Source organism: Eublepharis macularius, chromosome 7 (genome assembly GCF_028583425.1).
Source record: "Eublepharis macularius isolate TG4126 chromosome 7, MPM_Emac_v1.0, whole genome shotgun sequence".
NCBI classification, from domain to species: Eukaryota; Metazoa; Chordata; class Lepidosauria; order Squamata; family Eublepharidae; genus Eublepharis; species Eublepharis macularius.
The window spans coordinates 809,894-833,209 of record NC_072796.1 but is presented as its reverse complement, the minus strand read 5'-3'; the positions used below and the strand labels follow the sequence as shown (position 1 = coordinate 833,209).

The window sequence follows — 23,316 nt, the reverse complement described above, 5'->3', positions numbered from 1 at the left end:
GTGAGGATTGTAAATATGTTTTAAAAATTGTGGTAAAGTTTTAAAACCTTATTTCAATGGCAGTATCCTCATTTCTTGAAAAGAGAAGGCAATCAACTTCAAATCATGCTACAGAGAAGGAAGCGATATAAGAACAGAACAATGCTTGGCCACAAGACGCTGGCAGGAGGATCAGTTAACATGGCTGAGGTAAGAGCCTGTTGTGGTGAAATTACACTCATCCCCCAGGTTTCTGTTTAAAAATTCACAACTTTAAACGGTAAATGTTAAATTTACACTCTGAATGTTCAGAGGCTAAACGAAAACCATCCTGACAGGTATAGAGCTAATTTTTTCCTCCTGCAGAGGTGGCAGGTTGTAAAGTTGTATGTTGATGGAACTACCCAGGACAACAATAGACCATCTTCTGAGGGTGAAGAGCTACATGTTCATAACAGAGGTTGCCACACCCGACTCAGTTTTTAAATTTCCTTCCTTCTAGACTTTCTGCTAGGCAATGCACAGGAGTTGGGGAAGGGGGGGGTCAAGAACATGACAAGCAGACAAGAGAGCTCTTGGTCCGATAGAGGAGAGGTGTCAGACCTCAAGAGAAAAGGCTGGCAGGACAGGCAGAGCCTGTAGAAGAAATCTGGAAACTTTATTCTGCTTCTCCATATTTATAGGGAAGTAAATATTAGATTTAAGGAAAGATCGTTGCATTTCAGTTTTCCTTTTCCCCAAATGGTGATAGTCCCTTGTTGCTCAACAAATGGCTTTTTTCTTTTTGTATTCATTGACTGCTTATGCAATAAAATTATGTTTTTTCTTTTTCTGAAATGGGTATTTGAGTGATCTCTGCACCCCCACAAAGCCTGACTCGGCTCACACTTGCCAAGATTCAGAAGGAAGGCAAGGAGGTGCCCTGGTGGCTTTCAGTAGTTCTAACAAACGAGAAGGCTTCACGGAGTGCATTTTAAATATCCTCCTTAAATCAGCGTGGGTAAGAGATAGTAGAACCATGTCATCTGCGTATAATAGGACAGATATTTTCCACGAGTCCAGTGAAGGAGAAAAAAATCATGATAACTTCTCAACAATGTTATCAATATACAGATAGAAAACGTTAAAGGGGCCACAACACACCCCTGGTTACTCCTATGGAGACTGAAATTTCCTCGGCTAAAGAACCAGAGATGCCCACTATTGTTTTGGTGTACCCGAAGCTGTAGAGTTCCCCCAACAAGAATAGTAAACTCTTGTCAATGCCTGTGCCTGCTGGCTTTGTCCAGCACACAGTTCTGCCTGTGGAATCGAGAGCTGCCGCTAAGTCCACGAGAGCCATATGCAGTATTTGGTGGGGCCCTTGATACATGTGCGGCCAGGTAAGAGCGAATGCGACAGGGTTCCTTTCCGGAGCGCTGCACTGGCCTGGCTCTCTGGCTCTTGTGGCAATGTGAGCCAGCCTTGACCCGAGTCCAGCAGCAGCAGAGAAGATGGTTCTTCTTCTTCTTCTTCTTCCCGCCCTCACTTGCACGTGTCCGTGGTTTGCGTTGGCTGCTATGGACATTCCCCTTGAAGTCCTGCGGGGGTCCTAATTGGTTGCAGCCTGATTTGTGCTTCTGAGCCAGGCTGACTTTCTGCTCCGTGTTGTGGTGGTTCCCTTGTTAACCTTTACGTTGTGTGCATTTTGTGTGTTTTTAATGTGGCCGTATGAAATACATTTTGTTGCTGCTAAAATGTTTGGTACGCATTTTCCTGTCTGATTGCTGGAGTGTTGACACCGGGGTCGCACGATAGCGCTCCATACTCTGCTCCCCCCAAAAGGGAAAAACAAAAACAAACCGCTCCTCCGCCCCCCTCCTGCTCAGTCCACTCCCTGCGACACTCGTGCAGCGCGGCCAGTTTCTGATGAGGTCTAAATTCACCGTGTGCCTACAGCCCTAACTGAATAAAATAAAATGTTTAGTAATAATTTTGAACAATGTTGGAGATGCTGTCAAGAAAAAGGAACTTTTTAAAATATTTGGTGGATCGGCCTTCTTATAAAACAATTTTGGGATAAAATATGTGAAGTTTTGAGCAAAATTTTAATCTGGTAAAGTGAATGTACATGAAGATAGTCTTATTAAGTCAAATGGAAAATCCACTGGGAAAATTTTTTTGAGGAACTTGATAACAGTGGCAAGAATATTCATTGTAAATTACTGGAAACAAAGTAATAATCTATCAAAGAATGGCTTAGGAAGTGATGGATAGTTGTGGTAATGGATAAAATAGTAGTCTATTAACAGTTTATATGGGGAGAAAAACATGCACAGTCTCTTTGTACAAAGATGGTCTCTCTTTCTTAATTACTGGAACGGAGAAACCAGAGAATGCAATGAAACTTATAATTTTAGGATGTATACAAATGGCTAGAATTAAGGAAGACGGAATTATTTCATTTATTTGAGTTCTACTTATCTTCTCTATTGATAATTTAAAAAACCAAACAAATTGCTTTTTCTTAAAACATGGAGCCCCCATCTTTGAATTACTTAAACATAAACTGAGTGAGGGGGGGGGCTTAGATACGATTTTATTGAAGTGCAAGTTTGTGTCTTCAACCTCAGGTAATGCAGCACCCAACAGAAAATGGCCAGGTTTTGAGCCTTTTCAGCAGCATCAAGGAAGCAATGACCAAAGTCGCAGAGATCTGGATCTTCTCGCTGTCCAGTCAGCCAATAGACCCCGAGGAAAGTTCTCTTCAGGCAAGCCAGAAAACCAAGTCATCAGGTAACTCTGGAAATGGGAAAAAGATCACCCTTCAGTACCTTTACCACACCTGCATGAACTCAGTCCGTCAAGAAGTCTTTGTTGCACATCTGCGGGACGTGGCGGGTATTCAGAGATTTGCTGTTCAGTTGTGTAATTCGCTCCTGCTGAGCCCTGGTTCAGAATTGCCACAGGATGTTCTCCAAGCCGCTCTCCTTCTTCTGTCCCGCTTCCATTTCAACATCCAAACATCCGTACTTGAAAGATTGGCAGGAAATGTGGATTTGATCATCTGATTCTTGTAAGACGTAGTTCTTTCTCCTTGTTAGGGCTCCTGGAGGTCCTCATTCTAGCCAAGGTACAGGACTGGAACTTGATTAAATTAAATTCAACAAAAACTGAATGAGTGACGTTTGGGAGGCCTAGCACCCAGCCATTTGGAAATGGGGACTCTCATCAGGCCTGGGGTTCAGGCTGCTCTGATCACTTATGCCTGATGCCGTGGGGTGCCTAAGGATGCTGGGTTGCGGGAGTGAGGTTGAGGAGTGCTCCACTGGATAAAGCAGCTTAACTTGGTTAGAAGGTTGGGCAGGTGCAGAGGTGCAGGATTAAACTTCCCATCATGATCGCCTGGAAGGTTCAGCTAGTGTAGAAGACAGCGGGGGGGCCCTCTTTCGAGGGAGCTGTGTGGCCAGGAGTACATTTCGCCCGTGCTTCAGCATCTTCATGGGCGTTCACGTCACCTACTACTTAAACCTTTTTAAGTGGATATGCTCTGAACTGACTTGAATTGAACCCAGAGCCTTTTGCATGCCAAGCAGATGCTCTGCCACTGAGCCACAGCACACCCCCCCCCGGCTGCCATTAAGGGCTTTATGTGCTCTCTGTATGGTGCAGACTTCAAAGAATTAGAGAGAGGTCACTCTTGAACTTCAGGGTTTTCTTTGCCTGGAGTCTTGACAGAGCCCACCCCTATGCATTTTGGGGAAGTGCCAGAGTGTATTCTTATTGAAACTGCCATTTAATGAACTCACAAGTAAAGATGAAGGGTTGGATCCAGTGGCAAAGCTCATGGAAGAAGTTGGCCAAGCAGGTCTTTCCTTGCTTTCCTCTTCTCTTGCGACATTATACCCTTTCAAGGGCTGGAGGACCCTGTAAACAAAACGCACCACAGTACAGAAGGCTACAGTGTGGAGGGGGTCAGATGAAATCCTTTCCTCCTCCTGTAATTTCAGCTTCTCTGTAGTCGTCGTTTATTGGAAGAACAGACCAGAAGACCACATAATCCCCAAAGTCTTTCATCCTCCTTAGACAGTTGTTACGACTCTCATAGATGATTCTGACTTGGAACAATTAACTTATCAAGTAGTATTTATTTTGTGGAGCAAAGTAAATTGACACAAGTTTTGTGTTTGACTTTGTCAGATCCAGTTTTTCAAGGAGCTTTTCCTACAACGTACCTTTCCAGCCACACCGTTCTTTCCTTTTCTGAGGAGAGGATTGTCTGTGGAAAGACTGCTGCTTCAGTTGCTTGCTGGCTAGCATTTTCATAGCTACATCTTTCCTGGATGAATTATCCGATGAAGGAAAATATTTCCGATACAAAAAAAATTGAAATGGCTTTACAGTGTCATTTATCCGTCCAAGGCTGCACCACACAAAATGGTGGCTGCTCTGAGCCAAGCCTGCTTTCTTGCTCCTTGCACACAGTTTGAAAAAGGCTCCCTCTTTTCGGAGAATTCCATTGGCCAGACAAGGAGAGATCCTGCCTGGATCGACCCCCTCCCCCCCCGCCTCTGCCTCATTTCCCCCCTCCCTCCTCCTCCTGACCTCCTGGAAAAAAACATGGGAGAAGTCCAAGGACCAGCCAGCCAAGAGACTGAAGCCGCATTTTCCAGATTAACTTGAATTAACCCAGACTTTAACCAGACATCTTGTTTTGGGCGCTCAGATCAGATCCAGGATTCTCTAATCTGAACCGTGAAAGCTAGATTTAGCCAGATCGGCATAAATCCAGCCCTTTTGCCTGTTCCTGAACCCAGATCACACACCCTCACTGTGCATCCTTTACAAAACTGGTTTATTCAAACATTTTCACCCCCCCCCGACAGCTAACTATTAATGTTTATATTGCTGCCAATTTTATTCTGTTTACTGTGTATCTAAAATGTTGAGATCCAGTCTGAGCCTGCTTGTGGGCAGAGTGGGGTAGAAATCCAAGAACTCAAAGAGCCGGGTCAATCCCAAGGGCAGAGTTTTGCAGCCACTTGCCCTGGTGGCTAGTCAGGAACAATCTCATGCCGGGAACTCCCTTTGGGATCCCCCCATGGATGTCACAGTCACCACCAATGCCTCCTTACGGGGAGGGGGGAGGACACCGTGGAGACCCAGGAATCTGAGGGATGTGGCCTTTTTCAGAGGCAAAGCCATTCATCCGGCTCTGGAGTCTTTTCAGAATACTCTCAGTGGAAAGGCCATATAGACAGAGAGAGATAATACAACAACAACGTTTTATGTAAACAAACAAACAAGAGGGTACTGGATCCTGACCACTATGCAAGGAAGCAGCAGAGATTTAGAATTGGTGTATAAGGCAAAGCATATCCGTCAGGGCTATACATATTCCGGGGAGCAGAACAACATTGCAGGCTCCCTGTGTCCTAACCAGGTGTTCCCTCGTGAGTGGTCCTTGGACCAGGTTCAGTAACAGAAAGTATTTCAATTGTGGGGCATGTCTGAGATACATCTTTTCGCCACATCTGCCAAGGCAAAGTGTACCCGTTTTGGTGCCCTGGGAGCAAGAGATGCCGATTATCTGGGGGACATCTATTGGTTTTTGTGGGCGGACGAGTTGTGTTACGCTTTCCCTCCTCTCCCACTCATTCCCACAGTGTTAGTGACGACAGGCTTGGTTCAGTCAAAGATCATCTTGGTGGCACCCTTCAGGCTTAGGCAGGCATGGTTCTCACCTCTGATCAGGCTTTCCAGGGGAGTCTGTCACCTGTTCCCCCTTCATCTGGCTCATCCTCCCGTAGCTCTTTTCTCTACCATAAGATCCTATTCATTTAAATCAGAAGGATTCACCTCATAGTGTGGTAGACTTGCTGTCAACCCTAAGGACTGTCTCCTTGGTAAGGTTTTGAATTACCTTCTCTCACTAGCCAGGCAGGGGTTCTCACTCTCCTATTAGAGTACCTTTAGCACCATTATCAGCCATCTTGCCCAACGTTCTCCCTTCCTGTGCTGCTGTTCCTGGAACCGTTCTTGAGGGGACTCGAGCGTAAGCAAGTTTCTGCCGCTGCTTAGGTTTGTCCCACCTTGGAGCTTATAGTCAGTGTTAGTTAAACTAATGCAAAAGCCTTCTAAGCCTATGGCGACTTTCTTCCTTAAGTGGTTGTCCTTATAGCTGTCACTTCTGAATACGTGTTTCGGAGTTGGGGTCTCTTAGAAATGACCCACCTTTCCTTAAAATACATGAGTCTGACGTAGTCTTCCATGCTCACATCTTTCTGCCCAAGGTGGTTTCAAAATTCCATTTGCCCAAGACATCACTCCCAATGATGACAACGCTTTTCATCCCCCTGCCATTAGGAGGGCTTTCCTTTTCTGTCTTTATAGGACAAAGACTGTTGTAAAGGATGTTAATTTGTTGGGTATTCTGATCATAAAAAAGATCTCAAGGTCTCAGCTCAGCCTCTGTCACTCTGGGTGGTGTTCACCAGAAGGTGATGTTCTAAGTCGACCGAGAGGGAATCCCCCTTGATTGTCCAGGCGCACTCTACGAGATCTCAGGCTACCTTGACAGAGCTCTGGGCTGGTCTCCCCATCAGCACATCCTCTTCGACGTTCATCACACGTAATACGGTAGATAGTGACGTCATGAAGGTGGCAGCTGTGGGCAAAGCAGCATTAGGGTCATCATTCCGTCGAGAGCATCAAGTAAGGTCGCTTGTGTCCCATGCGGGGCTGCGCTGCGGTCACGATGATGAAAACGTGGTGGTGTTTGCGTGTAACTGCTGTGCATTGAGTGGTCACCAGTGAAGTCGCACAACCTTCCCTCCAGCCCTGCTGTGAGCCTCTTTTGTTAAATTTGTTCTTTTCATTTGAGGTTTCTGGTGGCAGCAGAGATAACTGAGGGTTGGGTGCTTCCTCTTCCCCTTCCCCTCGGAGCACTGAACAGTGCGGGGAAAATTGGTGCACGGAGGGGTCAGGGAGCACCTCAGTTATTCTGAAGAGCTCTGGAAGTTGCTCCCATGGCAGATCTGCACACATGTGCAGTACCAATACGTGATTGCACTGTTGACCACTCGATGAACATCCGTTATAGGTGAGTGCAACCATGTTTTACTTCCATAGCGGTGAGTTGAGGCAGAGAGAAAAGAAGCGACCATTTTACAAGTTCATGGCAGAGCTGAGACTTGACTTTCGTCTTCCCAGTTCACAGCTAACTGCAGCTCTTGTGGCATTCGCTTCCCAGATGAGAGGAGGCACTCTTGGTGGTCTTACAGGGTAAGTTGCGTTAGGCAGTGGGAAGGCAGCGAGTACCGTGAACGTGAGCGATGCCGTTGTTGCATGCTAAAGGAGCATGCTAGAGGAGCATGCTAGAGGAGCATGCTAAAGTAATAATAACTCCTGGTTTTTACTTTATTTTTCATGAAGGTATACAGTTGACATATCATGTATGCCAAAGCACCCATTTCCACCGCAGCAGTCTATGCATCTAGATACAGGAGGAAGGTGAAAGATAAAGAGAGATGTAGCAGATGGCAACTCCGTCTTCTACTTTGGAAATATTGTTAAGAGAGTTTCACTGTACTTTGTGCTTAAGAGGAAAGACATAAATGCACACAACATACCAAAAGCCAGAAGAGTTTGGCTACTTGCATCTTTAATTGTACTTAGAGGGTTTTCACTATACTTCGTTTATACTAGGGGCTGATGAAAAATTCAGTGGGGAAATGTTTCTTATTGTGATAGGTGTATGTATTCAGTGAGAACATAAAAGTATACTCATTTGCTCCATTGTCAGAACTTTTGAGATTGTTTTACTGTTTTGAAATACCAGCAAAGGTGCTTTGTAGCTTTAGTTTCTTTTCTGTACAATATTATGATTTATGTCAATTTAAATTGTATTGGTGCTAGTATCATAGAACAAAGGTCCAGAGGAGTTAGCCGTGTTAGTCTGTAGTAGCAAAATCAAAAAGAGTCCAGTAGCACCTTTAAGACTAACCAACTTTATTGTAGCATAAGCTTTCGAGAATCAGTTCTCTTCGTCTGATGCATGTTTCTTTTTTCCCTCCATGCATCTGACGAAGAGAACTGTGATTCTCGAAAGCTTATGCTACAATAAAGTTGGTTAGTCTTAAAGATGCTACTGGACTCTTTTTGATTTTTATAGAACAAAGGATATTTGTAAATCCAGATCACTTTTGGGGTGTTATTTTGGATGCTGTAAGGGGTTTTCAACGTCCTCCAGACTTTATCAAGGTGGATAGTTACACCTATTAGACTGTGTTATAATAAGGCTTGAGGTCCCATGTGCTTTGGTGATCAGGGCAAATCCAGCTAAGGCGCCAGTTTCATCAGCTTCCCTGCGAGGAGTCCCCCTTCAGGATCTCTGCCAAGCTTCCGTATGGTCCTCAGCTGACACCTTTGTCAAGCATTATTGTGTCGACGCAAAGGCTAGAGGAGAGTCAGCAGTGGGTGCAGCTGTCTACAATAATTGTTTGGCTGATCCACTCACACCCTCCCCCATTGGTGATTAGCACAGTAGCACAACGACGATGACAACAGAGTTGCACTTGCAGAGTTGCGCTGTTGTTCGAGTGTCTTCTGTGTCTTCTTTGCAGGCACACATTCCCTCCCTCCTGCCTCGCTGGTAGTTAGAGTGTGGGACTTTAATCTGGAGAGCCGGGTTTGATTCCTCACTCCTCCACTTGAAGCCAGCTGGGTGACCTTGGGTCAGTCACAGCTCTCTCAGAGCTCTCTCAGCCCCACCCACCTCACAGGGTATTTTGTTGTGGGGATAATAATGACATACTTTGTAAACCACTCTGAGTGGGTGTTAAGTCATCCTGAAGGGCGGTATATAAATCGAATGTTATCATTATTATTATGTAATTTTTGCCTGTATCTTCCTTACTCCAGCAGCTCAGGAGAACTGAAGGAATTCAGGGCACTCTGCCTTACAACCCGTGTTTTTGGCAGGAGAACCACTGCGCATGCGCAGTGAAAGCTGAGCACCCCTTTACAGATTTTAAGAGCCAGAAAAATCTCTCCATGGCCAGCCTGCGTGTGCGCAGCCCCCAGTGTGTGCGTGCCAGAAGACACTCGACGAACAGCCGTGGCAGGGAAGGGCAGCCCTGTTTTTAATTTGCTTCTGTTGCAGTGTCCAAAGTGGAGCCTTGCAGTTTCTGGTTTTTTTACGTCTTTATAATATCTGACTTTCAGTGTTAATACATTTGATCTAATTTCTGAGTGTTTCTACTGCAAAGACATCATGCTGTCACTTCTGTGTGATTCTTCCTACAGACAATTATTCTGAAGAGGAATACGAAAGTTTCTCTTCGGAACAAGAAGCAAGCGATGATGCTGTTCAAGGGGAGGTAGTGTATCAGCTTTTCCTGCTGTATCAACTCTTCCTGCTCTGCAGCAGTCCTTCCTCCAGGGACCCTCAGAGGGTTGCCACTGGAGACAAAGGGCCCTCCAAGCGGCCACTGGTGTGTGGCGTTCTGCAGGGTGCAGTCTTGTCCCCAGTGATGTTCAGGACTTACAGACATCCTCTAGTGGAACTCATCAGGAAGTATGGCATTGGGCGCCACCAACATGCTGATGACACCCAGCTCTTTTGCCTACTAGGAATGCAGCCTGAGGCGGCTTTCTCAGATCTGGCCCAGTGGCTGGATGCCGGATGGTTAAAACAGAGCTGGCTGCAATTGAATCCATCTAAGATGGAAGTTATGTGGTTGGGGAGGACCGGGCCTCTGGAGGGGGTGCAGCTACTGGTTCTTGACGGGTCCGGTTATTGTTGGTGGATTCCATGAAAAGCCTGGGGGTTTGGTTGGCTGTTTTGCTTTTCTTGGATAAGCAGGTGTCCATAGTGACAAGGTCGCCATTCTACCGTCTTCACCAGGCTCACCAGCTGGCCCCCTTCCTGTTTCGGGCAGATCTGGCTCCAGTGATTCACTCCACAGTCATCTCTAGGTTAGACTACTGCAATTTGCTCTGTGCAGGGCCAACCAACCAACCAACCAACCAACCAACCAACCAACCAACCAACCAACCAACCAACCAACCAATCAATCAATCAATCAATCAATCAATCAATCAATCAATCAATCAATCAATCAATGTCCTTAGGATTAGTGGACCAATCACAAAACTCCCACAAAACTCCCACGCCTCCCTATGTCTGAGCCGTATGACTGTGTCATCCTCTTTGGATTTTCACCAAGTTGCTCTTTGGGGGTTCTCCAAAAGGCACATTGGCATAAATTCTTCACATAGATACTTGCTTTTTTTTTGGAAAACATGCAAATCACTTGTGCCCTCAGTCCCATTTCTCATGCTAGGTCAAGTCAAAAAGTCCCACTCTCGCCAGGTCATAAGAATAGCCGATTCAAACCTATTGTTGAACCTTGATGTAGCACAAGCCCCAAATGGCTTCTAGCGGGAGGAATCCAGCTAGGAATCATAGCAAGGATGGTTGTAAGGTATGAAAATCTTGTGGGCACAGAAGGGAGAGTTGGTTCTTATACAATCTCAAATTCTGTTCAAAAACAGTTACTATCCCACATAGCTTTTGACTATTTAATGCTAATTATCTGAAATCTCAGACTTCGGAAGGAGAAATCTCTATTCATTCTGCTGTTCAGTTCTTCTAGCTCTTAGCTGTATCTCAGTTCAGCAGTCTGGCATCACCTTAACCACAGAGCCTTACAGAATAGGATTTTATCACTTTAAAGATAGCATTTAATGTAAAGGGGATTCCACACCTCCCCCCATGCTTTGCGGTCTGGATTTTAAAATGTCTCTCTGTGATGATGCAATTTTCCTTCGGCAGGCCTCATGGCCGAGCCACTCTCTGCTCAGACCTTGTTATTAATGATTCATGACTGAAACTTGAGATTCTCTTCATAGCCTTCTCTTAACGCCGCTTAAGCATACACACACAGTATTTATAGTGAATTGTCAGCATTAAGTTCCTTTTCTGGTTTGCTCACCTTCCTCCTTTTAAAACTTATTTGGGGAAAATATATGTTCATATTATAAGGAAAACAAAGCATTTTCATTAGTCAAAGAGTTGCCCACGATTTCAGCTCAGTGTTTTCTTGGACACTGTGACGTTGCTTCAGAGTAAACATGCTGGTCAAACATCTCTCGATCGATTGACTCCTGGCACTGGGATGCTCTGTGTCCCATGTCCTTTGGGGCCTAGCAGGGCCTGCACAGCTTGCCGTTTTTATCTATATGTTGACCTATACTCTGTTGTCTATCAGAGCTATAATGCAAAGTCTGACCAGACTTCATGGAAAGCCTGTCAGCATAACCATAATTTGAGTTTACACCCGAACGACAGATGTTGAAGAGGAAGAAATTAAAAGATCTTATGCAGATGTCCAGGATGAAATTGATCATGCACCTAAACAGGATGCAATGATAATCATAGGTGACTGGAATATAAAAGAAGGAAGCAAAGCAGAATCAAATATAGCTAAGAGAATTTGTACAAGGATTACAAATTGAAGCAGGAGAGCAACTCACAGAATTTTGTGAAGCCAACAAACTGTTCAATGCAAACGCACGCCTCAGGCAACCAAGTAGATAGTTCCAGAGGAGTTAGCCGTGTTAGTCTGTAGTAGCAAAAATAGTACAGAGTCCAGTAGCACCTAGTCTTAAAGGTGCCCCTGGACTCTTTACTATTTTTGCAAATAGATAGCTGCATGCATGGATGTCACCGAGTGGCTCGTGCAGAAATGAAAGAGATGACGCCATCAGAAGCAGAAAACGGGGGGAGCTGGTGTGTTCTCTTCCATGAAGCAAGACCAGGGGCTGATCGTGGCACAGATCGCAACATTGTTAATATCAAAAATTAGAATAGAGCTGAAGAGAAATACTGAAACAAGCACAATGCCAAAATATAATTTAAATGACATTCTTGAAGATTTTAAAAGAACAGATTTGCCTTACTAAGTTCAGTTGAACATGAACCAGAAGAACTGGCTGGTGAGAGAAAAGTTTGTGAGATCATAGCTGATGAAGCCTTGTTTAAAAAGTGCACCAGTTGGAGTCTTCAGGTTAATCTAGAGAGGAGACCTGTATTGGATGCCTTACAGTCGTCACATCTCAGTGTTCCCATGGCATGGATCCAGGTGGCCAGATCGGCCGTGTCAGGGTAGCGGGCCATCTTCCGGCTAGACTGAGTTTGTGGGAAGCCTTTTTTGCAGCTGCCTTAATTTGCTTTCCCAGCAAGTTCCCTTGCTGTCCATCCAAGCTTCTTGGTGTAGGAGAAAGCATTTTACTTATTCCAAAAGAGAAAATATTTCATAGGAGTTTCTTTTCAGTGTTCCCCCCGAATTCCATTTCCCCCCACATTCACTTAATCTAGTTTCATTCAGACTTGTCCGGGGTCAGCAGCCCAGCCCCCGGACTTGCCAGGAGGCAGCAGCGGGGGGCAGCGAGGAGACAGCAGTTCAACCGCCCTGACTGGCAAACAGAGCCAGAACCTGCCTGTGCCAGGGGGAAGGGGCGAGGCCCCAAGGCCTCAGAAGGCGAGAGGAGACAAAGGGAGCCCAGCTAGTCCCACCCCCCTGGGGGAGGAAAAGTGGCTAAGCAGAGCAGAGGAAGGGGGCCAGGACAGCGGGATTGGGGGCCCAGCAGTCGCCCACACAGAGCCCTTGCCTGAGGAGAAGGAGCAGCAGCCCCAACAGCCCAGAGCCACGCCCCAGCTAGAGGATAGTAGCCTGGCCAGAGGAGAGGCCAGAGGCCAGAGGGGGTGAGTGGCACAGGTTGAGCAGACCAGCGAGTGGATTGAGAGGGAGTCTGGGTGAGGTATACCGCCCCTCCTTTCACAGAGCAGGGTCCTGCAGCATCCCTGGCGCCCCTTTGACGTCAGGAGCAGACCGCCCGGCGCCTCGCCTAGCGGCAACCGCGGCAAGCCCTGACAAAACTAATCGAATGGCTTTAGGTTTTAATGCAGAGAGAAGCAAAAAGTTAGCCTCCCTCTCCATAGCAATGGGAAGGTATCAGTTCTGTTTGATGGAGAGTGGGTTATAGCTCCAAAGACACAATGGCAAGGCATTTCTGTGTTCAAGACTTTCTCCCGTGAGTTCTGTAGATTGTGCTCATTTCCTTTCTTAAGCCCTTTATGGATAATACAATAATAGCTGACTTCTTTCTCCTTAGGATTTGGATGATGATGACTACGAGTTGGGAAAATTGAGGAAGCAGCGGATGTCAATAGTAAGAACACCATCCATAACCAGGGTGGGTGGAAATTAATTACTTTTAATTGATCAAATGATGGATTTGTATAGGCTATATGTGTCCTTTGAACTATTTATTTAATTTAAATTATTTATATCCTTCTTTATTTCCTGGGAGTCAAGCTGGCTAATAGTTATAGTGTCCTTTTGTAGAAACCCAAAAAGAAATATCAGATTGCCCTACAATTTAGATATACATGAATGCCTGGCAAAATGATCATACAAACCAAGGAAACTTCAGAATGACTTACAGGCAAAAGCTCTGCTAACCAATCCAGTGTGCAGAATGAAGTTAGAAGCATAAAGGGGGAAGTACACCAAGGGTCATCTAGTCCAACCCCCTGCGCAGTGTGGGAAATTCACAGCTACCCCCCTCACTCCACCAGTGACCTCTGCTCTGTGCCAGGAGGAAGACAAAAAACCTTCCAGGATCCCTGCCAATCTGGCCTGGAGGAAACTTCCTTGGTGGGAGCCAAAGGGAGAAAAAACAATATTTCTTGGCCTGTAGCCTGTGGTGTGCAGCTGGGGCTGAGACATCACGTGTTCTAAGTGGAGGATGCTGGAAGACGGGAAGAGTTCTACCATTGACATGCATGGTTACCAGGAGCAGCTGGCATGGAAACATCGTCTGTGAGACAATGGTTACATCAGTACACCACAACTGTAGTCCTGGACTATTGTTTAAGCCATTATGGCCACTTGTGTATTCAGTATGTGAATACATAACTTCTTTGGGGTACATTTTTTTTAGCAGTCTCTACCCAATGCATGATTATGGTGTGTGTGCTATTCTAGGGCAGATGGGAGCTGGTAGCTGTCAGGGTGGGATCTATAAAAGGTGGCCTGTACCGGGCAAATTTGCTCACTGCTTATCTAACCTCTCTAGCACCCGAAGAGTCAACAGTGCAAGGACCACTACCTCCCTCACTGCTACGCTAATATTATGCAATACCAGATCTGTAAGGAGTAGGGGTATGCGCCGCGAAAATATTCGGGTTTCCTGCTTCGGATTTACCTGAAGCAGAAAAAACATTCGGAAATACCCCAAACCCGAAGCATTTCGGAATGCTCCGTAAAGATTCGGAGCATTGCAAAGTGATTCAGGGGACTAGGTTTTCTCCAAGAACTCCCACCCACCCCATCCCCTCACCCTCCCACTTAGCCCCCCGTTCCCTCCAACCCACTTACCTGGCCCTTTAAAGGTCCCTTTAAATTATCAGCTGGCAGGTGACGGGGGGATCCCCCCCTGCCACCTGCCAGCTGATAGTTTAAAGGGACCTTTCCTGCTGCTTGCAAGCGGCTGTACCCTTTAAACACCCCAAAACCCACAACCCCCAGCCCCCTCACTTACCTTATCTCTGCTGCTGTGGTGGTGGAGGGTGCTGCCCAGCAGCAGCGGCTCTGGCCTTCTCCACCACCCTGCGGGCCTGCACGGTGGTGGAGGAGGCTGAAAAGGCCCTTTCTGCCCCTCAAATGGCTGCCACCTCAGCCATTTGAGGGGCCGGAAGGGCCTGAAGAGGTGGCTCTAGCCTTCACTGCTGTGCGGGCCTGTGCGGCGGCAGAGGAGGCCAAAAAGGTCCTTCCTACCCGATGGGGCGGCCATTTGAGGGGCAGGAAGGGCCTCCTCCACCTCATTCACTGATGGCTGGAGGGAGGAGGGGAGCTTAAAGGGTAGAAGGCTCCGAGCGCTGTTCGCAAACGGCGCGGAGAGCCTTCTACCTGCACTCCCCCTTTCCGGCTGGCTGGAGAGATGGAGGAAGAGCTTAAAGGGTACAAGGCTCCGAGCGCTGTTCGCAAACGGCGCGGAGAGCCTTCTACCCTTTAAGCACTCCCTCTTTCCAGCTGGCTGGAGGGACGGGGGAAGAGCTTACTTCAGTGTAGTGAGAAGGTGGTTTGCTGAAATATATTGATGTTAAGTATTTATATTTGCAGCAGCAAAACTTCAAGCAAAAAGTGGTGGCCTTGTTGAGAAGGTTTAAAATCTCAGAAGAGGTAAGCTGGCTGCTCCTGCTTGTTCCAGTGACTTCTTTAACTTCCATTGGGGTTTGGCACAGAGATACAGAGACAGGACGTATGCCACGTTCATGTGGCTGTTTTTGAATTGCAGCGATACTCTTGTTTGTTTGGCTGCTCCTCCCTCTCTGTCCCTCCACATCAGTGCTGGTCTTGTGCAGCAGCATGGCTGAAACGGAGCCTCCGGTGCTTCTCTTAAACGCTAATATCAGAAAATGTTCAGAACACAAAAGCAGGGTCCCTCTCCTCTGGAGACCCCTGTGTTGTATTTGCTGTCATATATCCTATGGTGTTACGTGGGTTAGATTGACTTTTTGTTACTCAACAAACTTGGGTGAACAGCAGGGGAACTTGCCAGAAAAGCAAGTTAAGGCAGCTGCAAAAAATGCTTTCCCCAAACTCAGTCTAGCCTGGAAGATGGCCCCCTACCGTGACATGGCCGATCTGGCCACCTTGATCCATGCCATGGCAACATCGAGTCTTGACTACTATAATGCACTCTACGTAGGTTTCCCCTCTTGAGTAAACGAAAAGACTCCAGTTGGTGCAGAACACTGGAGCTCGGCTATTATCAGGAGTTAGGAGGAGCATGAATATTACTCCCATTCTGCAGTCACTTCCCATCAGTTACCAGGTTTGGGCTATCACCTGCCAAGTTTTTCATGGCCTTGGTCCACCATGTCTATGGGACTGCCCCCCCGCCCCTCTGTTCCAACACAGCAGCTTTGCTCCTTTGAACAGGGCCTTTGGCGGGTGCCGTTTTGCACATGGGCAAAATTGACAGCTGCCTGTACAAGTGCGTTCTCTTGCAGGCTCCCTCTTTATGGAATGACCTGCCTGAGGTGTCAGGAAAGCTCCCACTCTCCTGGCTTTCCACAAACTATGCAAACCTGAATTATTCAAGAGAGCTTTTTTTTTACTTAGATAGGAAATCTGTAATATATGGAAGCATCAGTAAGGGACAGGGAGTGACTCTGGACTTTACTATTATTGCTGTAAGTATGAGCCCACTGAGTAGATCCTGCTGTTGTTTAATTACTTAGAATTACTTACAATTACTTTCATCCTTTCCTCAACTCTATATTGCATTTCTGCTTGTTTCAAATCTGCAAATTTGCATAATGTACCCTATTACAAGTGTATTGAAATGTCTTTGAAATGGACTGTACGGGCCCACACTATGTAATCCACCTTGTGTCTCAGTGAGAAAGGCAGACTATAAATAATGTTAATAAAGAGAAGCCAGGTGGGAATATATATCGAGCCTTAGCCTCTTCCTGAATCGTGTTTGAAATAAAGAAAAAATCCAGAAATTTTAAACTCTGATTTCAGTTTTCCCAGTAAGAAGATGGAAATCTGGGGAAATGTAAAAATATGCATTATTTACTTTGCTATTACAGCTACACTTAATTGACTGCTTTAACATAAAATGCATCATTTATAACTTAGTGAGTATATATGTACAGTTTGACATATTTATGAAACTTAAAAATACAAACTTTGTTAGCTGTGTTAACAAATTTGCAAATATTTTTATGTATTCCTGGAAAATATTCCTGTTTTTTTCCTGAGTATCTCAGGACCCCGAGTGAACCCTCAGTTGTTTGTTTGTTTGTTTGTTTGTTTGTTTGTTTGTTTGTTTAGTCTGTCTTTCTGACTGAGATTCAAGGCGGATTACACAAAGTCGTTCAGTACAGTCACCAGCTGGACATTCAATAAACAATACAACATGCGTAGCAAAAAATGGAAAAGAAGCATAAATTCAGTTATAGGAATGCAGAGATGAAACATTGCTGAAAACAAAGTAATTTGAATATGACACATTAAAGGATGCGGAAACTACCCAGTCGGACCTTGTAGTGTAGTCTGCAGCCTCTGTTCCATTGCCAGAGCCTCTCTCTGCACCATTTCCTTGCAGCACACTCTATTGCCTGAGTAAAAAAACCCTGAATAATTCAGTATTGCATAGTGTGCTGAAAGCCAGAAAAGTGTGTTACCCAAGTGTGTGGGGGGGGGGGGGGCGGTGGTTCCTTGCGAGTTTGGGAGACACAGTGTACAAGGAGGCACAGCGAGAAGGGGTAAGTAGCAGGATCTCCACCAATGTATACCAGGATTGTTCCCTTAGAGAACTCTTTGAAGGAACCAGGAGGGTGTTCAATGGGAATGGTTTTATTAGAGGGGCAGCAAAAGCAAACACAGGAAATCACACACGACATAGTCACAGAGCTAACTAAAAAACACTGAGGAAGAGGGAGAGAGATTTAGAGTCGGGTGATATTCACCAGTCTAGGAGATAGAGAACGTCTGTAGAGAGTAGAGGCTGAGTGACGAGCACTTCGCAGCAAGAGGAAGGAGAAGGCTTAGACCTGTGTCTGAGGGTATGCATAGGGTCCCAAGAACACACACACTGAGCACATGGCAGGGCAGTCCAATTATACTGTGGAATGTTCCCTGGGGCAGGATCTCATCTTCTGCCCCAAAACAATAGCTTAATGGCTGTCTCTGGAGGTGAGACAATAAAATGGGAGAGTTTTGATTAAACCTTCCTGGGTGTTACTAAAGGTAAGAGAGGTGATTGATGACCCATGATGAGCAGGAGGGAAGAGTTATCAGATCCTTGATTAACTCTGATTAGGAAGGGAGGGAAGATCGGCAGGGTGTGGACGGGATTAACTCAGGAAGTCCTGGAAGACCTCCTTTGTCCTTACGTCTTTGACATCTCTGGGGCATGGGGCTGCTAGCCAGTCCTTCCTCGTGACTCACATTCTAGTAATTTTCCCTTCCAGCTGGATTGGGAACTGTTTTGCCTGGCCAGACAACGTGCCATGTGCTTGAAGCACATGAGAAGAGGGGTTTATGATATAGCCATATTCATAAACTTCCCTACTAGCATCAGGGTATGGCTTGACTACTAACAAGTGGGAATTTCCCAGACCTCTTCAGGTAGGCTGTTCCATAAAGTAGAAGCCACCACAGAGAATGTATATGTATGGGCAGTTGTTGATTTTGCCAGTGTGCAGGATTTTATCTGTAAAATGTCCTATTTAGATGAGTGAAGCTGCCATATCAGAGCATGGGGAAGAGGCAGCCCTGCAGATATCAGGGACCAAGGCCATAAAGGGCTCGGCATGTGATAGCCAAATCCCTGAACTGCGCTGGGTAACTAGTGGGTAGCCAATAACGTGACTGCAGCATGGGAGTGACGTGCATGCTTCATCTAGCTCCCGATAATGTCCAGGCTGTGGAGTTTTGCACCAGCTGGAGTCTCTGCGTTGCTCTGAAGGGAGGCCACTATAGAGTGCATTACAGTAACCTAGTCTCGATGTTACTGTGGTGTGAATCCAGGTCAACTGTGTCAAAGTAGGGGACCATCTTCTAGGCTATTCTGAGTTGAAAGTAAGCTGCATTTACTTATTTCTCTAGCAACAGTGCTGGATCCAGTATGACCCTTAGGCTTTTAACTGAGCTTGCATGGGTCAGTTGAACCAGCTGAAAGTGGGAAGTCGCGTCCTTCAAGATCTCCAGCTTCCCATCCAGCATCACTTCTTAATTGTGTGGATTCGGTTTCAGTTCGTTTCCTTTTAGCCGTTTGACCAGAGCTGTCAGGCAATGACACAGTACCTCTGCTGCATCAACAGGGGGGATGTGGACAGTAAGATACAGAGATGGGTCTCGTCTGCATATTGATGGCACCCAATTCCATAGCTCCAAATAATTTCTCCTAAAGGCTTTACATAGAGATAGAATAACATGGGGAATAATTGTGCATAACCCCACAAGATAATTCCCACATTGAAGATAGCCAGTCTCCAAAAGGAACCCTTTGATTCCATCCCATGAGGAATGATTTAAATCCATCCAAGGCACATCCCCTGATAACGACCTCTGCCTCCAAACGCCTCAACGGGATGGCATCATCCGCTGTATCAAAGACTGCAGAGAGATCCAGAAGGGGCAACCAACAGGCACGGACTTTGTCTACGTTCCGACAGAGGTGACCAGCTGAGGCCACCAAAGTCTTCTCCATTCCATAGCCTTAGCCTGAAACCAGACTGGAACGGGCCCAGAGCCCAAGAGCTATCGAAAAAGTCAGCAGCTGCTCACTCAGTCACTTTGCCTGGAAAGGGCAGATTACAAACTGGGCAACAGGTGGCCATACCGTTTCTGTCTAGGGTGGGTCTTTTCAAGTAGTGAGCTGCTGGTTGTCTCTTTGGGTGGCTGAGGGCAAGTGCTATGGGTGGGGGACTGATGTCTGATAGGCATCAAGGGCTCTTGTATGCATTCTTTACAAGAGCAACCAAGATGGGCCAGGGCACAGTGCACAAGGAGCATCCTTCACAGATGCCGGGACTCCGTTGATAGGCAGCACTGTAACTATGTCAAAATGGTTCATATGTGGACCAGATGGTGTGTATACAAGAGCCACAAACTGCTGCAGCTGTGATGCTTTAGCTCGCGTATCTGCATTTTTGTCATCTTACATCAAGGAAAATAGAAAAGCTGAGATTAGAAAACAAATTAATATAGTTTAAAAATGTTATTTTGATAGAAACAATACAGTTCAAGTAAGACTGGGCACATATTTGGTTACTGGGTATAACACTGAAAACACCACTTTAATTCAAACACATTGTCATGTATTAATTGTTGCCAAAAATTTTCATGTTTAAACAATGAACATAATATTGAAAATACATTGTACCTATCTACAGTTTATATGGGAAGTCTCTTAATTTGCGGTAGATCAGAAGCAGAATTTTATTGTATTTGGCCATTGGCCATTGCAAGTTTGCTAAACCATATGGTACAATACCTAATAAAAACTTTAAAATTTAGTGGTAAAAGTATTTGCTGTAGATTGTTTTACATAAATGTGTGTTGCACATTTTAAAACTTTGTCTTCAAAAGCATTGCACTTGTTACAAAAGAGAATATAGGGGCATTTCTTACAATCTTTTCTCCAAATTTTCTCAGGATAGAGGCCAGCCTATGCAACTTACAAGTCTGTGGTACTCACTGAAGGGGAAATATTAGGTAAAATAAAAGAATAAGCTGTTGGTGATTTGTGCCTAGGTCTTGGATTCTGAGCAGGATCCAACTGAGCCTGTGGCAGAAGCTGATGAAGATCTAGACCTTCTCTATGACACACTCGATATTGACAACCCAAGCGACAGCGGCCCTGACATGGAAGACGATGAGAGTGTTCTCAGCACGCCAAAACCAAAGCTAAAGTAAGAGGATCTGATATTGGTTGCACCCATTGGCTGTTAGGATGGGATGGGAGTAGCTGAGGTAGCAGTATCAGGGAGTTATAGTAGGAGGCAGAGTTATAGTGATGGTTCACTCCCTTCCTGCCAGTGGCTCCAATTAAGTGTTGCTAGGACTCGGCTAACCTAAGAAACATTTTGCCTTCGGAAAGCATGTACAAAGCTCCCTTGTGAATATTGGAGGCTGCCCAGTGCGCCCTCTGAGGTAAAGGATATCTTGGCGGGTGATTCCCACCCTCCAATCAGGGAGGCAGGAACAAAGTTTTTCCACTTATAGTCCTTGGTGGGAGTCACGCATCTCCTCAGTTCTTTTCCTACCTCGACAGGGAGAGCAGTTTAGCATAGCCACTGTCTCAACGTATCGTTTTTTCTTTCCTTCTTTTCAACTTACTTCTAATTCTAGCTTCATCGACAGTATTCCTGTGCAGTCCCACATGGGACTGTGCATGCGCAGGCCTGCCAATTTCGGAGATTTCCATAGCTAAACACCACCAGGGGGTGCTCTCACCTCTCAGCACGCATGCGCAGCCGTCTTTCCTACCGAAAACGGCTTCTAAGAGGCAGGGCGCCCCACCATACCCTTAGTTCCTCTTTTGCCGCCAATGAAAGAGGTTCCTAGCTACTTCTGCTCGTTCGAACTTCATCGATGATGTCGGAAACAGCCCTTTTCAGGTGATGTGTGTCTTGTGACAGGAAAATGACTTGGTCTGATGGCCATTCGAGTTGTCTCTACAGTCTGGGCGAGACCCACAGTACGCAGACATGTAAGCATTGCCGAGCTGTCACTTCGAAAGCCAGGGCAGAACAGGCGGGCAGACTGCAAGCTTCCCTATGGAAACGTGCTATGGAAGCTACTGATCCACCAGCTAAGGCACAGTCTTCTGCCTCACCTGGTCCCATTACCCGGTCTGGCCCCACATCAATCGGCTCGATGACGCCACCTTCCCACCCTTCTCCGACCTATTCGGAGTCTAGACCACCACTGGAATCGACCCCGGCTTCAGTCCGAAGTTCCTCGGAACTGGCTCCAACTGTCTCGGGTCCAGCACCATCAGGCTCGAAGACTCCTATAAGTCGAATGCCCTTGACATCGACGGCAGTTGCTGCATCTCCTCAGATTCAATGAGATGATGTCCCTCCAAGGGCCTCTGATCCAACGACCCCCCGAGGTGGAACACCTTCGGCATCACCCATCATCTCGGATCGACCTTCGACGCACCAACATAGTGATCCTGCCTTGGTTCCGAAGTCTTTGGTTCTGATGTCAGTTCCAGGACCGTCCTGGTCTGACCCGGAAAAAAAGAGGAAGAAGAGGAAGAACTCATCTAAGAATGAGAAGGCGATTTTGGAGTGTGTCATCTTGACTCCAACTCCTCCGGTACGTTCGGAGGGCACCGGTTCTGAACCTCTCAAAAAGAGACACAGAGGCTCTGGGGATCATCTTTCATCCCACAGTGCTCCTCCTTCCAAGAGCAGCCAAGATGAGGATGTTACCCTGGTGGAGAAACCCCCTACTCCATCGGGGCGACCCAGATCAGTTTCTTGTGGTTCTTGGTCCTCTCGATCATCACAGGAACGGAGGGAACGTTCAAGACACAGGATAAGCCCTTATCCTCACAGGAGCTATTCAAGAGAGGGCCACCTACTTGATGAACCCATCCCTTACCACCATTACAGGGAAGGTTCTTACTATTCTAGAAGAGATTCCAGATCTCCTTCCATGAGAGCTTCTTCCTATGCAGGTTCCGGATGAACCCCTCCGAACCTGGCTTTGAGAGAGGCAGCGAACATTGCAGACCCAGTGACTCTCCATTATCTGATTCTCCCAAAGGGGAGATTGGCCCGGCAGAGGATGCATCTCCTGCGGATGACTTCAGGGCATACAACAAGTTACTCCAGTGTATGGCTAAGGCCCTGGAGATTGACGTGACATCTGCAGAATCTAAGTTCACAGATAAGATCTTGCAGCATAGTTATGCTGGCTCTATGCCTGTGCTCACCTTTCCTGTGATTGAAGGCTTCATGGAGCTGTTGAAGGGTCTAAATATGAAGCCAGCCTCTACTCCTGCTACAAACAGAAAAGTAGATAACCATTACAGGACGAAAGATTACCTTTGTCCTTTTCTCTCTGTTCACCCCCCTCTCGTCCTTGGTAAGTGAGGAGATGCAGGTGAGGCCCAAGCAAGGATTGCTCTCTGTCCCCTTCGATAAGGAGAGTAGGAGACTGGATGCGATGGGACGTACGTTTTATACTTTAGCAGCATTCGGGGTGAAGATTGCAAATTATGCTGCGATGATGGCTGCTTATCAGTTCCTCCTTTGGACCAAGGTGGCCACTTTTATACCTAAGCTACCAGAGGATCAAAGGATCTTCCTAAAAGTCATCCAGGAAGAAGCGGTCTGCCTTTTCTGCCACCAAACCAACACCAGCTGAAATATGGCAGACACCTCTGCTAGATCCCTGCTGTCTAAACCGAACAGAGGCACTCCGGGTTCAAATTAGCCAATCAGTGAAAAAGAACACCCTACCCGGGAGAAAAAAACTCTTATGACTATAACATCAATTCATACAATTTTAAAGTGTCCAAGTGCTCAAATGCTAATTTGTCACATACAATTCATAGTAATTCATACAATCAACAATTCATAACAATTCATACAATATTATTAATACATTTCATAGATGACACCACACTCCCCAAATGTTCAACTTATATAAAACGTCAAGGAGGTGACTCCAGGAAAAGTCTCCAGGTAAGTATCTACAAATAGAACTAATCTTCCAAATCTTTTAATGATGTTCTCTTCTTTTCTTTATT

The 23,316-nt window shown here is 46.1% G+C and overlaps 1 protein-coding gene across 1 annotated transcript in view; it reads left to right on the top strand.

Annotated features, from left to right (window-relative positions):
• Positions 1-23,316, top strand: part of PACS2 (phosphofurin acidic cluster sorting protein 2) — a gene marked incomplete at its 5' end in the record, with an annotated part of 213,975 nt that overhangs the window by 37,311 nt on the left and 153,348 nt on the right. Inside the window, 6 exons of the mRNA XM_054984815.1 lie at positions 64-189; positions 2,592-2,754; positions 9,265-9,338; positions 13,138-13,218; positions 15,150-15,209; positions 20,304-20,461. Of these exons, the coding sequence (XP_054840790.1) occupies positions 64-189; positions 2,592-2,754; positions 9,265-9,338; positions 13,138-13,218; positions 15,150-15,209; positions 20,304-20,461 (662 nt within the window). The remainder of the gene's footprint in view (positions 1-63; positions 190-2,591; positions 2,755-9,264; positions 9,339-13,137; positions 13,219-15,149; positions 15,210-20,303; positions 20,462-23,316) is intronic.